This window comes from Magallana gigas, chromosome 2 (assembly GCF_963853765.1).
Source record: "Magallana gigas chromosome 2, xbMagGiga1.1, whole genome shotgun sequence".
In the NCBI taxonomy this organism is placed as follows: Eukaryota; Metazoa; Mollusca; class Bivalvia; order Ostreida; family Ostreidae; genus Magallana; species Magallana gigas.
In genome coordinates, this window is record NC_088854.1 from 30,523,305 (window position 1) to 30,540,693 (window position 17,389).

General features: G+C 34.4%; 1 protein-coding gene across 3 annotated transcripts in view; it reads right to left on the minus strand.

Moving 5' to 3' along the window:
* Positions 1-15,941, minus strand: part of LOC105324421 (sodium- and chloride-dependent glycine transporter 2) — a 28,448-nt gene extending 12,507 nt beyond the window's left edge. The window contains exons 1-3 of one of the 3 annotated variants that reach the window (XM_066076091.1): positions 15,815-15,941; positions 5,538-5,752; positions 4,481-4,612 (exon numbers count right to left, since the gene is read on the minus strand). In XM_066076091.1, the coding sequence (XP_065932163.1) occupies positions 4,481-4,612; positions 5,538-5,712 (307 nt within the window). In that variant the 5' untranslated portion in view covers positions 5,713-5,752; positions 15,815-15,941. Of the gene's footprint in view, positions 1-4,480; positions 4,613-5,537; positions 5,753-8,992; positions 9,150-11,997; positions 12,149-15,814 lie in introns of those variants that run through there. The other 2 variants (XM_066076092.1, XM_034444685.2) reach the window with 2 other exon arrangements.
* Between the last annotated feature and the right edge of the window lie 1,448 nt (positions 15,942-17,389).

Here is a 17,389-nt window from a genome sequence, read left to right on the forward strand (position 1 = left end):
ACTTACTAACATTATTACAAATCAAGTAAGATCTTTCGATGTATGAATGTATACTTGCATGCCCAACTAACAATAGTACATGTATATACATTATGTACAACTTCATTGACTTTCTACTAATAACTATCAAAAATATTCAGCACAATTTTTGCAAAATATACATTGCATATAAATGTATTCAATAGAATGATGAACCATTCATTCTATTTTCATTGGTCAAACATTTGAAAAAAAAACAAATAACTTTAATGATGAATTGAGCATTATTTTTTTACTGCTGAAATCAAAGCTAGGGGACCCTTGAGTGGATGTATTTTTAGCAATTAGGGAATAGATAAGCCAGTTGATTCAATTACCAGTAGTTTGCATATCTAATCTACATAATCAGTGGTTGTCATCATTACAGACTAGCTGATTAATAAGTAAAAAGTCTCAATGGGACAGAGGTTTCCATGTAGTCTATAGAACTGCAGGACTGAATAAAACAGGAATTCATATTTATAAAACACAGTAGACAGGGAAAAAATGCAGGGCTGTTTGTTTGTCCTTTGTCTTGAGCTTATATAAATCTGCTTAATCTGGCAAAATATTTACATACTAAATACTATCTCGCACTATGCATTATTTCCTTCTTCCTGTAAAAATGAACAAGACCCATTCCATTAAAAGGTCATAATTTTACATCATACCGATCCATGAATTATGTACACAAATAGTCAGGCACACTTTGAGGAAAAGGAACCGCTGGGGTCTATCCCTATTTTGTTTAAAGAACTGTGTTTCAATAAAACATCTACTGTTTAATTTACTACCATATACTTAATATAACTGCAGATGACTTGATCATAATATTGAACTTAATAACAAAACAGCTTTTCTCTCATGAGAAAATTAACAAGCAAGATACAAGTCAATCCAACTTGTGTTCCTCATGCATGAGACCAACAATGAATTATCTTTGAAATCTTTGAAAATGACAACTCCTTATACTAGCTTGGCCATATAACCCAATCTTTAATCTATTGGCAGTTTGTTTTTAAACTAGAAATCCAGAGACTCAAATTGTTCCATTTGATTCAGCAAGCTACAGAATTATCCAGCCATTACTGATAAGGATTAGTGTCCCCATTCCTTGGCTTCTGATTCATCATTCTGACATAGAGGAGGTGCTCCTTTTAGAACTGATGTATCTGCCACGGGTCATTACCAATCTGTTAGATTAAGCTGCTATATAGGAATGAATGGGTTGGCACCCTAAGACAGTTTCTGTAAGTTAGGCCAAAGTAATTATATCATTGTTTCTACATACAATATTTCACCATCTGGAAAATATTTACCAATATTTATTGCTCATTTATTTATTTAGAATTTCAAGATCTGTTATTCTTTTTAAGCTTACTTTTTGAAATCTTTTAAATTAGAGCAGTTCTTAGTTCTAGCTACTATCATTTTCAGACGGTAGTTGGAAATTAATGATGGACCTTGTTAATAAGGATCAGCAATGCACAAGTATTGACATGGTATTGATTCGCACAGCCATACATCCTGTTTAATTATAAACTGATTTACTGAGTTTAACAGTGGGTTTTTACACCTGAAATACGAGAGAATGGCATGTGGTGGGTTACATTTCATACCAGGAATTCTGCATTGCGTGTTGTTTTTAAATATATTTTCTGAAATCAATGTTCTTTATCACGCAAGATGTTTCAACTCTCAAATATCAAGAAAATTTCCCGTATACTGGTGCAACTTAGGTTTCAATTGTCAGAATAACAAATGTAATTGAGTACCACTTTAGGACGATTTAAATCTAACAAGCTAAAATGTAATGAAAACAAAACACATAAGTTGTGCCAAAAAACCCCACCCTGATGTGAAAGGACATTTACCCTGGCTGCCACATGGTACAGAGAGGCGACACTTCATTGACAAGGCATTCCAATCTATCAGCTTAAGTCACCAGCAAGCATCAATTAAGGTCGTTCAAGGTTTCAAAAACATGTCCTTCCAACACTTGAACTTGTTTCTATTTCTATGCTGTGACCAAAAAGTTATTGACCATGTACTACACACAAAATAAAAGCACTATAATCACATGATCAAATCTCTATTTCTGGATGCAAGAAATAAGATGAATGATCTCTAGTTTTACCTTGAACTATGAAAAGTCAAGGTCAAACAAAGCTGGTGCATGCATAAAATTTGAATATCAGACTAATATTTATAATCTTCCTTCATATACATGTACCATATATATTTGGAAATGCATTTGAAAAATATTACTGACAGTGACACAGAGACTTTAAATTTTCTGTACTGCCAGTAAAAATTAATGGTCATAGAACAAAAAAGAATATTTTGTACCTCTTGCCCCATTACGTATTATTATACTGTCATGTTAAATACTGAAATCCGATTGGTTTAGTCGCAGTTTATAATCCATTCTATTACCCACAGCGTAAGCAACACACTTGGCAACTGGTAACACAACGAATTGTTGTATGTATGTAAATTATGCGCGTACAGTTCGCCGTAGAATTCACATCATTCCTAAAGAGGTCAGTTAAGCTCATTCAGTATAGTAAAATAAATATTACCTGTTTGCGAGGGTGACAGTTGAAGTTGACACCCCTCAAAAATCGTTGTCAACCTCCGTTTTGCGTTGGTTGACAATGGTTTTCTCAGGCAGGGGGTGTCAATTTCAACTGTTACCCTCCCAAACAGGCACTATTAATGACAGCTGTAAAATATTTTCCAGGTTGTGAGATCAATATGTACACTTAAATGCTTAGTATGGATAACTGATGGATGATCAGATAATTTAGAGGTATATATATATCGATGAATCTGAAAAACTAAAAAGCAGCCTGGGGTGAGCTATCAGTTTTACAACAATTGGGATTTATAAAATTATAGTGTGATGAACTGTCTTTATATCTGATTATTATGTCACATTTCTGACTATAGAATCTACAACTAGGATGACATTAATCTGCTATGCTTTTCATGATATTAGAACGTATTTACAAAGAAGTCCCATGATTAAAAATAATTGGCACAGCATGCACATTGCTAGCAATTTGTGCCTACGCAGCAGCCTACAATGTTCGCAACATTTCTGCTTTGCTGACGTGACACCAAATTAATACATTGTTTCTAGCACATTTTCTAGAAAAAATGAAAATGTCATTCTCTGCAGTTCAGCACATAGATTAACTGGATTCATTGCATCTTTGACTGAAGTTATTTTTTTATGCTTGTTACCATCCATCTTCATTCCTAATACTGGTAATTCAGAGTAGCTATGCAATGACATCTCTCTCTCTCTCTCTCTCTCTCTCTCTCTCTCTCTCTCTCTCTCTCTCTCTCTCTCTCTATTATTACACCAAGATTATATCTTTCTGTTATTACACTAAGATATTCTCTCTCTCTCTCTCTCTCTCTCTCTCTCTCTCTCTCTCTCTCTCTCTCTCTCTCTCTCTCTCTCTCTCTCTCTGTTATTATACCTAGAAAGACATTTTAGTTAAGAACACAACATATCAGTTTCAAGTGTTGCATGTAGCTTAAACCAAACAGTTCTTACTTACAGTCAACCAAAATAGGCATTAACAATTTACAAAAGTCCTGGCACAGTAATACGCCATATATCACAAACATCAAAAGAAAGAAGAAACATTTTTCTCATGTTCTCTCTGCATATAATTTAAGACTTGTACCAAGGCAGGAGATACTAAATAAATAAAATCAATTTCGACAAATTCGAGTCTGATTATCTGGAAAACATACATCTATGTAAAGCATTTTCTTTTGAAACTTGTTTTAAGGCCCTGTGCATGGGTTTTATAAAAATATTTTTCAATATTCTTAAAAAAAATTTTTAAGAGCCAGTCTTAGCAAGCAGTTAACATTGATTTTGATACAAGATTTTGATCTGGAAAATATGACATACAGCTGTAATATCAGACTCCAGGTTTACCCTAACAGCAAAACGTATTTTTTTACAATCTTTGGAATTCTTGGAAATCCAATATGTTTTATGATAAATGGTATCTTTGTTGGAGACTACATGCATAGTTTTTGTTATTAATTCTTACATCACATTTTGAGTAGGGATTTTTGTTTTGTCATCCATTTGGCATTATTTAGACAATTTTAAAATCATTACAATTCATTGGTTTTTATTTTGGGAACTGACCTAAATGTACTTAAAATAAGCCATTATGATCAGAATTAATTCCAACTCTCATGAATAAAGGACAGAGTCAGTCTGGTACACATATTAAGAAGTAAATTCAAACATGCGTCAATTGTTCCGTAATACTTCAATCAGAAAACGCACAATACAATGGAAAAAGGATGGCTAAAGAGTTGAATGTCACTATATATACATAATCCGCTCTGCATTACCGGATAAAGCTTTCTAAATGAGGTCATTTTGAGTTCAAAAGAGCACAAGTAAAAGTATTCTTGTACTCACCTTGAAATATGGGGGATGCTCTCCACACCCTCACGACTCCGGCACTGGCGTACTGACCCAGGGACAGCTCCATGAACACCAGGGGGATACCAGTGATGAACAGCATAATAACGAATGGAATCAAAAATGCTCCTGTCAACAACAAAATCAAAAACAATTATCAAAACATGAATTAATCTATTGTGTCAATACAGGTTTAAAACTTCACTTTTATTTTTTGGGTGTTAGATATGCAGATGAGAATCTGATTGTCTAAGTGTGACTGTGATTTTGAAATTGGGAGATGGGTCATTTAGAACTATCAGAAACTAGAAATAAGACCTAAGGACTTGATGAAATATCTTAAAAAGTTAATTCGACACAAAAAAAAATGCAAAAAATTGAGGAATACTGAAGAAAAGTTGACTATGTCATCTAGAAGGTCAAGGTCAGAAAACCATTCATACTGTGGGATAAGTAGGAGAAATTTTATGACAAAATTACACTTGTTGGTCTTTTTATATATTAATAGGAGATTAAAAACAACAGTATGGCCAGTGATACCTGCATGCATTATAGACATTTATAATTAATATTTGACTATTAAGGTATTTTGATTTCAGTTCATAAAATTACTGATAACTACTTCACAAATACATTTTACTAATACACAAGAAAACATTGGACATAAAGGCATCAATTGATTTTTGATGGCCTTCAACTTGGGACAGAATTTGCCAGAAAGACAAAGAGCTGTCAATGGCAGCACTAATCCACCCATGTGATATTTCCATGTGCCTCGATCTATGAACCTCTCTACAGAAGGAGTCAGAGTAAGAATGTATTACAACTACATCATGTTTATACATCAGTAGAATATTATATAACCACTGGTACTAGAAGTGACATGAAGTGATGAGATGCCTTGTGAAGAACTCATTAATTTACAGGAGTCTGGGGAGCACCATAGTATCAATATCAGTCAGCTTACTGTCAACAGATAAAAAAACGACTGCATTTTCACTCTTCACCATCTATAACCACAACCTGTTAGGCTGTAGGCTATAAATATACTAACCTGCTCCATTCCTGTAGCAGACATAGGGAAACCTCCACACATTCCCAAGTCCAACGGCATAGGATAAACAGGACAGAACAAAGTCCAGTTTCCGAGACCAGTTCCCTCTCTCATGGTTTTCATCTCCGCTAGAATCTGATCCGTTGCTCATGGCGCTGGTTTTGTCGTTTGACATTGTGGTTCTGCTATGTTAAACAACGTAAATGGGTTGAGGGCTGAAATGTAATTTATGAGGACAGATTCATTTAAAAACTTGCCCATTGTTTCTGCTTTGCATCTAAATAATATCCTGACCTCATTATTGTATGCATGCATGTGAACAACATAAAATGTTAAACGCACAAAAATAAGGTCTTTTGTAAACAAAAAACAGCATGAATTGAATGATAGAATGCTCTAGAACGATACTTGTTATTTTTGCACAGTCCAATTAATCTTTAGTAAGGGGTCTTGTTCCATAATTGATTTAAATGGGTAAATTTATCTATCCCTGATAACATAGATTAGCAAAATTTGAAAATATGCTGTACTGCACCATCGCCATTCTTACATGTATCTGTCACTAACATTTTGATGAAAGTACATGTAAGTACAAAATCATTATAATAGGTACTGATATGACATGCAGCTTCTTGCATATCAGATTTCTTAGGGTGTAGGTGTCTTTCAAGCTGGGGGAGGCCAAGGGGAGGGGGGGTCCCAGAGGCCTAATTTCAGTTAATTTACTATGAGCATGATGAGGACTTCGTGGATTTTCCTTTGGGACTGTGGTCTGGACCCTCTTAACCCCCACCCCTTCCCTAGACCCAACAAACTGTATGTAATCTACCACCATTATTTAGTCTGCATATAACCATTTGATCAAAATTGATTGAAATACAGACCTATGAAAAAAAAAAAATAAGATATCGAAAGAAATGTTGTTATTTGTGTTAGTTTGCTATTATATTTTGTGTGTCATCAATAAGTTGTTTTTGGGGTTTTTTTTTTGGGGGGGGGGGGGGGGGTGTTGGAAGGGTAGTTGTTTACAGAATCACATGTTTTACTAATGGGCCCTAAATTAATTAATTGGCTAAACAGGCTGTACATCATATATTCATAATCACCTTTTTTTCATTTTAAATAATCAGTTATATTTTTTTATTAAAGTGTATATAAAGACTTTTTTCCAGCAGTATGGGGTTTTTTTTAACTACAATAAAAAACTGCAAATAATTCATCGCCAAAACGTCTTTATACGCTAAACCACATCAGCGGATAAGCATGATGGAGGCAAACTAACATCAACACCATTAAGGTGTCATAACAGTATTTCACTGAAGGTTCACGTCAAAACATGGCTGAGCCAAAATAATTCCCGAATTTTCCTTTGAATTCGGGGCGGTTCCGCTCGAGACAGGAGCTGATTTTTTGTATGAGATGAAAAACAATGTGTAAGAGGTCTAACTATCCCAGTTTTGTAATAATGCGAGGTCATTTGAATTTTTGATGCGCGTTGTTTCTGGAGGGGGGTGAAAAGTCCCGGGCTTGATTTTCAAGCACATGTGTAACTTCGATGTAAACAAAGTCGCACGCCTTGCTGGATGCACGTGTGTATTTTGCTAGAAACTTGTAAATGAAGCGTTGTTTAAAAAGATGTCAAGAGGATTTTTTCCAGAAGTTCGTTTTGAATTTTTAATCTGTATGTAAAGTTGTGCAATTTTGGTAAGAATATATAGTAGAATTTAATACTGTAGTGCAACCTGCAGGAAAACGGGTTTGGTATGTTAAAAGTTGTTTTACCTGTGTTTTAGGTGTTAAATCAGTGTGTTTAGACGAAAAATGACAAACAATGGGGTTTTGTAGCCAGCAGCACGCTTATTTTGCTTTTAATGATGCATACAAAATTAGCCCAGATTTCCTCTGAAATGTTCTACTGCCTCAAAACAATGAGCCATTTATAGTAGATCGGACCGTCTAAACTGTCCGGAAATTTTTTAGCAGATCAAATGCGATGTAGTATTCATCGTCGTAAACAACAAAATATTCTACGGGGTGTGAATATCAAATAAAATCGGTTGTTTAGGCCCTTGTGTTACAGTAAGAAATGCTCAATTTATGTCCAAAATTGAGAAATATTGATACGAAAGCGGAAAACAGCTGAGATGTATCACTCATGTTAGTTAGATTAGAACAATACCATGCTATTTTGGACAAAGGTTCTCACCATTTTCATAAATTGTATGAAATAATGACGTTTTCTCTACCCCACCCCCCAGAGGCAGGGTCATTGAATTTTTGGCCGACATAATTTCTGGGGTCCACATGATATTAATTAATTTGCATCATTTTATACATTTTCATACATCACTTGTCAATTTAAAACCAAAAAATCACTGAATATCAAAACACCGTGTAAATGCATACAGTATAACTTTGATCATATTTTCATAAATCAGTGGCCACCGTGTACACCGTGGTGTTTAAAAATCGCTCATAACTTTCTGAAATGAGTAGATATCTTCATAATTTTTTTTTAGTCACACAACACAATGAGTATTAATCAATTTATTAATGTTGATTTTGCGATAACAAAAAATGAGTTATATTGCAGGTGTCATAACAGTATTTCACTGAAGGTTCACGTCAAAACATGGCTGAGCCAAAATAATTCCCGAATTTTCCTTTGAATTCGGGGCGGTTCCGCTCGAGACAGGAGCTGATTTTTTGTATGAGATGAAAAACAATGTGTAAGAGGTCTAACTATCCCAGTTTTGTAATAATGCGAGGTCATTTGAATTTTTGATGCGCGTTGTTTCTGGAGGGGGGTGAAAAGTCCCGGGCTTGATTTTCAAGCACATGTGTAACTTCGATGTAAACAAAGTCGCACGCCTTGCTGGATGCACGTGTGTATTTTGCTAGAAACTTGTAAATGAAGCGTTGTTTAAAAAGATGTCAAGAGGATTTTTTCCAGAAGTTCGTTTTGAATTTTTAATCTGTATGTAAAGTTGTGCAATTTTGGTAAGAATATATAGTAGAATTTAATACTGTAGTGCAACCTTAAGCTACTTGCGCTGCACATGGTTTATCCACGCTTCTATAATAAAGGCAATGCGCGGTCTATAATCACTGTACAATGAATATTACTCCAGAAAACGGGATATTTAATCAGTTGACTCTTTGGAAGTTTTGTTTAATCAATAAAAAATAAAACAAAACTGAATCAAAGTAAAAATACTATGCCTTTGTTGATTATCTCACGGATTGATTATGGAATGAGCATGTGCGTTTAACACGTTCAAAGGGATGTTCACATCTTTCATTGTTCGTGGTTTAATCTTTAAGTTTTTAAAGTAAGCTATGAATGAATGAATTTAACACTAATCAAGTTCGTTTTAAAGTTGTCATTAAAATTATTTTTACTGGCTTGGGAAAGACGAAAAACTACAAAACATGGGTAAAAAATTTCCACTTACTTCTTCCCGATTTCCCGTTACAATCAACCTAGCGCGCAAGATTTATTTTACAGATTGCTTTTCGGCAAAACGAAAATGCTACAGTGTCTGGAAATACACGCTATTTCTCTTGAAGGCACTCGTTTACGCTGTACCTCGTTATTATTTTTTAGTAAGTAAAGAGTAGAAGTGTGCTTATCTGTGTATAATATACAGGTAAATCTGATAGACACGCTTGAATAAACACTCGAAAGATAAAGGGCCACGGCCATGTACCGTACATTCAGTTGTAAAAAAAAAAATTCACTGTGACAATATTGTCAAACCCCAGAAGAGAATGTATTTTTAATTTCAAATCTAACTTTCAATTTAAGTACGTTTGAATTATGTTATTATTCAATATTATTACTACCTTCGATTGTAAACACGTGCACTGATTATTTTAAATAAATGAATGATAATATTAAATTAACCGTCTGAAGACCCAATAAAATGATCTATAACGTTTACCGTATTTATGATTTCAATATTTTATTAAAATCACGACATCCCAATTTTTGCATTATCTTCATGTCTGTTGATAGACAGAAGCAAAATACGTGTACTAACATTAAAAAAACATTTTGATTTCTTTTTGGACAGAACAGAGACATAAATAACATAACAAAACAATAACATAAATAATGTTATTTATGTCTCTGGACAGAATGACAATATTTCTTGCGCCAAAAACGCAATTTACAAGGTTGGGCTTTTGTAAGAACATCAACCCCAATTTACTCATTACAGGAATGTTTTGTAAGTCTTCGATCCGACGGAGGACATTTCTGAAGAGGTGAAAAGTTTACTCAACTGAAGAAAAATATCAGGTTACAGGTTTAAAAAATGCAGTGACGACAAGGGACTACAACAAAGACCTCTCTCTCTCTCTCTCTCTCTCTCTCTCTTTCTCTTTTCTCTCTCTCTCTCTTTCTCTCTCTTTCTCTTTTCTCTCTCTCTCTTTCTCTCTCTCTCCTCTCTCTCTCTCTCTCTCCTCTCTTCTCTCTCTCTTTCTCTCTCTCTCTCTCTCTCTCTCTCTCTCTCTCTCTCTCTCTCTCTCTCTCTCTCTCTCTGAATTCCGTTGACCCCCCCCGCAAACCACAAACCACAACAACTTGCGCATTTCCCGTCTCGATATGAAGACAGGAAAATGGGGTCATGTTTTCATATTGTTAACAATTGAGTTATGATATATGTAATCTCCCTGTCTCTGTCTGTCTGTCTGTCCGTCCGACCGTCTCTCTCTCTCTCTCTCTCTCTCTCTCTCTCTCTCTCTCTCTCTCTCTTAGGCATCGCGTATCTAATAGTGAGTTGACATAGCTCTAAATGTGTTATATGCACGATTGCATGATTATCCATGATGGAATCTAATTAAAATTAGAAGTGTAAACCCGCCCCTCTACGATAGCGTATAACGTACATGTATCTATAAATAAAACTAATTTTTTATTAGATTGTTCATTATGAGCTCGAGGATACGCATATTCAATAAAATGAATAATCGATATGTTAATGTCATGTTTAAGCCGATAGCTGGATAAATTAAAAGCTATACCAACTTTGTCAGCAATTAGAACCATTTTAACAAGACCTTGGACTTTCAGTGGGGTATAGCTATCTATTTCCTCCGTCAAAACAAGTTAAAAATGACGCTGGTTCAAGCGAAATATGCAACGATTGCTTAGTCTTAACTCAAACACCAGACAAATCTTGTTGATTTCAAAGAGCCATGACAGAGTGGCCAGCGATGAAATAAACAGACCTACGTCACATTGCTATTTGACACAACTACACAAAGTCCAGGCTCTTGTTAAAATGGTTCTAACTATACTTTTTATGTTACTAGAGGTTTTCACTTCGTTCTAAAACGTTTAATATCGATTTAAACAATTTGATTGAGTATAGGCCTCATTATGTATGCACACAGATGTGTTTCAGGGGCAAATCAGGTCAAATCGATCCGAAATCTAAGACGCACGTGGAGGACTACATGTATATCCCGGACAGAAAAAAGATAGGCTGCATATGATATTGAGAATGGGATGACAATAGTGTTTTATTTAACAATAAAATGCTTTCTTTGGCAATTCATTCGGGATATGAAGGTAGCGACATTGCAGAAAAAATACATAACCCGCGTTAGCGGTAACGCGGGTTATGTATATTTTTTCTGCAATGATCGCTACCTTCATAACCCGAATGAATCATCAAAGAAAGCATTTTATTGTTTATATCTTAAACATCTTTCTTTTAGCTGACTGATAAATTGATTATGAAAAGTAAGTAAAATTCACTAAATTACTGTTAATGTACGTAAGACTTAGTACGTTAGCTAAAAGAAACAGCCAAATCGTCTCCTGTGAGACTTTGAGTCTGACATCGTCATGATTAGTTCGTGCAGTCCATGATTTTTCCTAGGTCGCTATAGGTTTGGACCAATCGATAAACAGGGCGTGTCGATATCTGTCCTGTCATTTTCTTGTCAGTTTCAGCCGCTGTAGATTTCGACCAATCGATAAACGGGGCGTGTAGATTTCAGTCTGGCTGTTTCTATACAGCTATGAATTAAATATAAGTTTCCGTAAGAAATAGAGGGAACAATACTTGGTAGATGTAAATATATAAAATTTACCTTTTACAAAAAGGGGGAAAAGCAATGAGCGAGAAATGCTGAATACAAAAACCGATACTCTCACGGTCATTTCAAATAAGAATACTAGTACCCCACTCTATCCCCACCCCAACCACCCAACCCACCCCCACCTTTCAAAAGGGAAAATCAAACGAAGATAACAAGCGATCTGGAAAGCTACATGAAACAATATTAACAAATATATTGTGTAGTAACACATTTTCTCCTATTACGACGAATTATCTTACAAGCTGTATGTATATCCACACAAATTTATCAATGTACGGATTCTAATCAATGAAAGTACTTGTAAATTACTTTGGGATAATTTGGTGAACATTTGAAAATCTCTTACCTAATATGGCTTAGAACTTCCAAATATGGCGAAACCCAAGGTCCAAATATGGGAGATACGAGCGACACGTGCTCCCTTATTAGGGAGAAATCGATGTGCGCATGACATCACGTGGCGTGTTGATGTGATATTGCATCATGCACACTAGGTAAATTGATCAGGTTTAATACGAAATAAACCAAACGTCCATGTTATATATGCGTATTGTTGAGATTTTTGAAAAATATCTTTTTGTGAAATAAAACCTCAAGGTTTATTTCTATATAGTGATGAAAACATGATTCGGGCACGAGATTCGTTCGTCCTTGAGGAAGCACGCATGATTAAATACGATATCTGTCTAAACTGTATATCCATATGTACCAAGCGCAGATCTTATCGGGAGGGGGACCGGCCCCTAAAAAATTCAAATTTCTTAACTTTACATTTTTAAATTACCAAAAATATGACTTGGCCCCCTTCCCCGGCAAACTCAATAATTATCCCTCGGAACCAACACCCTCCCCTGGCCTAAAAAAAATCTGCATATATATACTCCATTCAAAAAGGGGGGTATTTAAATGAATAAAAGTTTATTTTCATTTAGGTAGGTAAGAAATTTTTTTTGGAACTATGGGTATACCCCCCCCCCCCCCCCCCCACGGATAAGGATTTTCATTATTTCCTTTTCAATTTGCTTACGACGCCACTGATGCAATCTGTCGAAATACAAATTAAGATAAACACGCAATAGTGTACTAAACTTTATATAAATGGACGGAACAGTTGCTCATTGTTTAATGTGATAACAAATATGGTTTCCCTCATTATTGCAGAAACTAATTTAACATTCACACTCGGTAACACCGTCACACGGTAATTCACGTGCACTTTTTCTACATGCATCTTAATTTGGTCTTTAATTTCAATTTTAAATTTATGTCCAGATTTTTTTTTAGAAATCTTAACTGATAAATGAGGTTTACTCTACCTTTTATTTATTATTCACTTCAATTCAAGCATCCGATAGATCTCTTTTTTTTTTACTTCGTTGGCTTCAAAATAAACCATACACGCGACAATGATATTTTTTTGTTTTAAAAATTAATACATATCTAATTTTTTTTTCAGTTCTTTTTCATGTATGTAAGTAAATCAAGCATATATTCTCACAATTTTTAACGTTGATAGCATAAAAAAATATCATGAGATTGTGTACATGAGCAGGAATTAAGATATCGTTTCCTTAGAACGACGTGCAATTTGCGATTTTCGCCCAAAAGAAGACATAGAAAAAAGAGACATACAATGAGACGCAATAAAACGTCCATATAATTCGATAACAAAAACCCACAATTACCACATTATTAGGGCATTCATTATACATATAACTGCATGTACATTTATGAACTGGGAAAATGATTCAATGGAACGTACATGTAGAAAGCAGCTCGTAAAATTATTAAAAAAGAAAACTCGCATGCAGATCATTAGTTTAAAGATGAGAAGAAATTTGCATCCCGATTGTGGGTGTGTGCATTAATCGTACACATATATTCTAGCATATACGTCCATGCATGTATGAATGCATCCCAAGTAAGAGAAGTAAGGACAATGAAAGATAACTCTTACAATATCGATCATCTGTATTTAAAATGGTTTAAGGAATTTGAATGATCATATGCGGAAAGGTCGCGTGGATTTCAGTCTTGTCAGTTTCTACATGAATTGTAAAGCTTTTTTACATACATATGTTTACTTTTTTCATTGTCTTTGTCTGTGATAACACAACGAATCGATTTTGTAATGTAGTGTCCAATGAATTAAAATGACATATTTTGGGGCGCAAGTTAAAAGCGGGGTTTGCATAATTAAAAGAAATGAAATTGAATAAATTAATGAATATTCTAATATTTAATCTAGCAATTGCTAAAAATTGTATAAATATACATATATAAGTAAAAAGGAATCGTTCTTTGAATATATCGAGATGATAATTTTTGTGGGGGCGTGATCAAATCTAACATAGAACACTTCGGGCTTAATTTACCAATAAAATCAAATTTATGGATAATTTTGTACGTATGTGTCATGTTGGCCAGTAAATGTTATAAACAAAAACATGTAGAACGTGTTAGAGCACGATAATTAGTACCGTAGGTATAAGCACGATAAATATTACAGTGGGCAGCAGCACGATAAATATTACAGTAGACAGCAGCACGATAAATATTACAGTAGACAGCAGCACGATAAATATTACAGTAGACAGCAGCACGATAAATATTACAGTAGACAGCAGCACGATAAATATTACAGTAGACAGCAGCACGATAAATATTAAAGTAGACAGCAGCACGATAAATATTACAGTAGACAGCAGCACGATAAATATTACAGTAGACAGCAGCACGATAAATATTACAGTAGACAGCAGCACGATAAATATCAAAGGCGTTGGAATCATTTTTTCAAAGTTGGACATAACTAGTTTTTTTCTTGCTTGTAAAGATTTTTGATGAGTCTAGCCCCCTCCCTTTCAATTTGCTTCCGACGCCAGTGACAATCATGGCGCAATAGGTACATGTATAGCAGCACCATCAATATCAATATAGGCAGTAGCATGTTAAACTTAAAAGGTTACAACTGGTACTATATAGGATGTAACCGGTATACCATCTCAATAAAGGTCACAGTTATAGTACAACAATAAAGCACGATTTCAAAGCATTTTTTTAAATTTTCTCTGCACCAGAGACTTTTTCTCGAAACAGGTATGCCTGATTTACTATGTATAAACTCGTTGTCAGCATACGTATATTTGTGACGGATTTGGAAAGTTTCCGTAACACTTTGGCGAAGTCATATATAATGAAATAACATCTGAATCATCCATGCAGGTCATGGTTTTGTTCATATTTTGAATGTTGAAAAGAAAATTTCATTTTTGGACCTAAAACGAATGTGAGAAACGTTACTGAGGAACTTAACATTCATGTTCAAGACATTTTAGCAGGTAAAAGAAATAGCTTGAAAATGGACTTTTACCAGTATATTGAACCAATGTTGACAAACACATAACACGAGCCTTGTTTACATAACCAAGAAAATTGTGAGTCTTAAATCTTCGACTGACACTCAAATTTTGAGTGAACATTAGATATGCATTACTAAAAAGAATTTTAAACAAAAAACAAAATAGAAATTTTAAAATTAAACTTTCAAAATTGCGACCCTGTGCATACCCCTTTGAAACGAGTCAAATAATTAAAAGTTAAATAACACGAAAGAAATAATAAAAGAAGCATATGACATATCTGCCACGTAAATACCTGTGCGGATCAAGAAATTTTTCAAGAGGGGGGCGAGGGATAATTTTGTTCGCCGAGGCCTTCTTTTGCTAACTTTACTTTGTGAAATTCATATGGTTGAATTTTCCCGAGGGAGGGGTACGGATCTATCTCACCCCCTCTCGTCAGGTCTTACTCATTATATACTATTCATTATTCGAGATTTTTCTAAATCAACTGCGACATTAGTATATTGTAGTTTTAAAAGCCCTCGTCGTGGTTTCTTTGATAAAATCAACAAAAAATCTGGACATCATTTCGGTCTTTACAGTCAATAGATCATGCACTGCTAAAGTATGCCCTTCCACAGATCATTATTCTTGTTTCTTTAAATTACACAAGTACTTTCATTATTTTAGATCACACAGATACTGTAATTTAAAATATTCAGAAGAGTAACTTTCCAACAGGAAATTTACATAGAAAACAATGCTGACTGACAAGATGCATGACAGCAAAAGAGTATCAATGTCTATCAGTTTACGCACCTCGTATAAATTGTTAGTCCTCGTTAGTTTGGAGTCCTCGTTACTTTGGGAGATAAATATCCGTGCCTTCTTCAATAACAAGCTAATTTGGCTTCCATAAAAGGGGGTGGCATAACCACGTGGTCCCCCTTTAAATCGGGGGATTTTTGTGGGGTTTTTTTCTCCAGAAAAAGTCATTCATGAAAATATCGGGTTTTTTTTACTTTAAAGGATATGATTTAATATTTTCACATATTTTAAAAAAAGAACAAAGTGTTAACTATAATTTAATCCAAATATTTATTTATTTAGAAAACCAATACACATATAGCACTTAGTTTCGTTTAGACTTGTTACTTCCAAAAGAGGAGTGGAATATTTTCACGAGTAGATTTCCGGCGTCGCGCGATTTAAAACACCCTGAAATACTAGTATGCAATTGTTATGCAAAAATCCAACAGATATAGATGCGTAGATCTAGAGTAGCTACGACAAAGAAGAGATTTTAAGCAAAGTACATGTATATCCTATACCCTCAGATTGTACATATATTTATTGTGACATTTCATAACAGAATACTTGACACATATCAGAAAAAAAAGAGAAGAGAAATGAAACCGTTCGATGTACATCTTTTCCAAAATTAGAAAATGCCAAGTTAAAAGTACTTTTACTTCCATTTTCAAGAGTTTGTCAATAAAGACGCATAGTTTGCCAGAAAACAAATCTGACATCACCTCACGAAAGAAGATGGGGGAATAAGATGGCGCAAATGCCCATTCGGTTTAGTAGTGAAATACAATTTTGAATTTATTTTTCCCAAATTAAATATATTCAAATATATTATTATGATACAACTTTGCAAAGGCAAAATTTCTAACTATACTGGTACTGTACCAGTTATCGGCTAAGACCAGTTATCGGCTAAAATGGGGGTTCCTATAGCACGCAAATATCCGAGATTTTTTAATTCAGACGTCTGTTTCTAATAAAGAAAAGTAAGTCTGCTTGAAAACTTTCTTCAATATGTTTTAAACATGAGCTTTAAACGATCATTGTTTACCGCTGATTTACATCTTTGCATTTTCAGCTGTGGGGGAAGTGACGTAATAAGTTAAAAATAGAATATGACCTCTTTGTAATACGTAATTATATCCCTTCTTTGATTTGACATATAATATCAATACATATAACATTTATAAACAAAAGGAACTCGCTAAATTCCGAGAGATTCATGGCGCAGTTGAACGCCTGATTGTATAATTATGCATTGATTAGTGTACGATTGTGTGTATTACCGTATGATGATTTAAAAAAATAATTTTATGAGTTTAATTTATGTATAATAACTCCTACGACCTATAGGCTGACCCTGCAAGGGACATAATTCAATCAACACTTTGCAGAATATAAAATCAACATGAACATTTTTCTATGTTATTATCACAAAGCCGATAACTGCTACAGTAAATCATAAAACCTAGGCAAATTCGGGGCTTGCTAAAAAGCACAGAAACGATATGTTTTGGGTTCTAAATGATGATATAATCTAACCGATGGATAAATAAGGAGTTCACAATTTAAAGTATGAAAAGT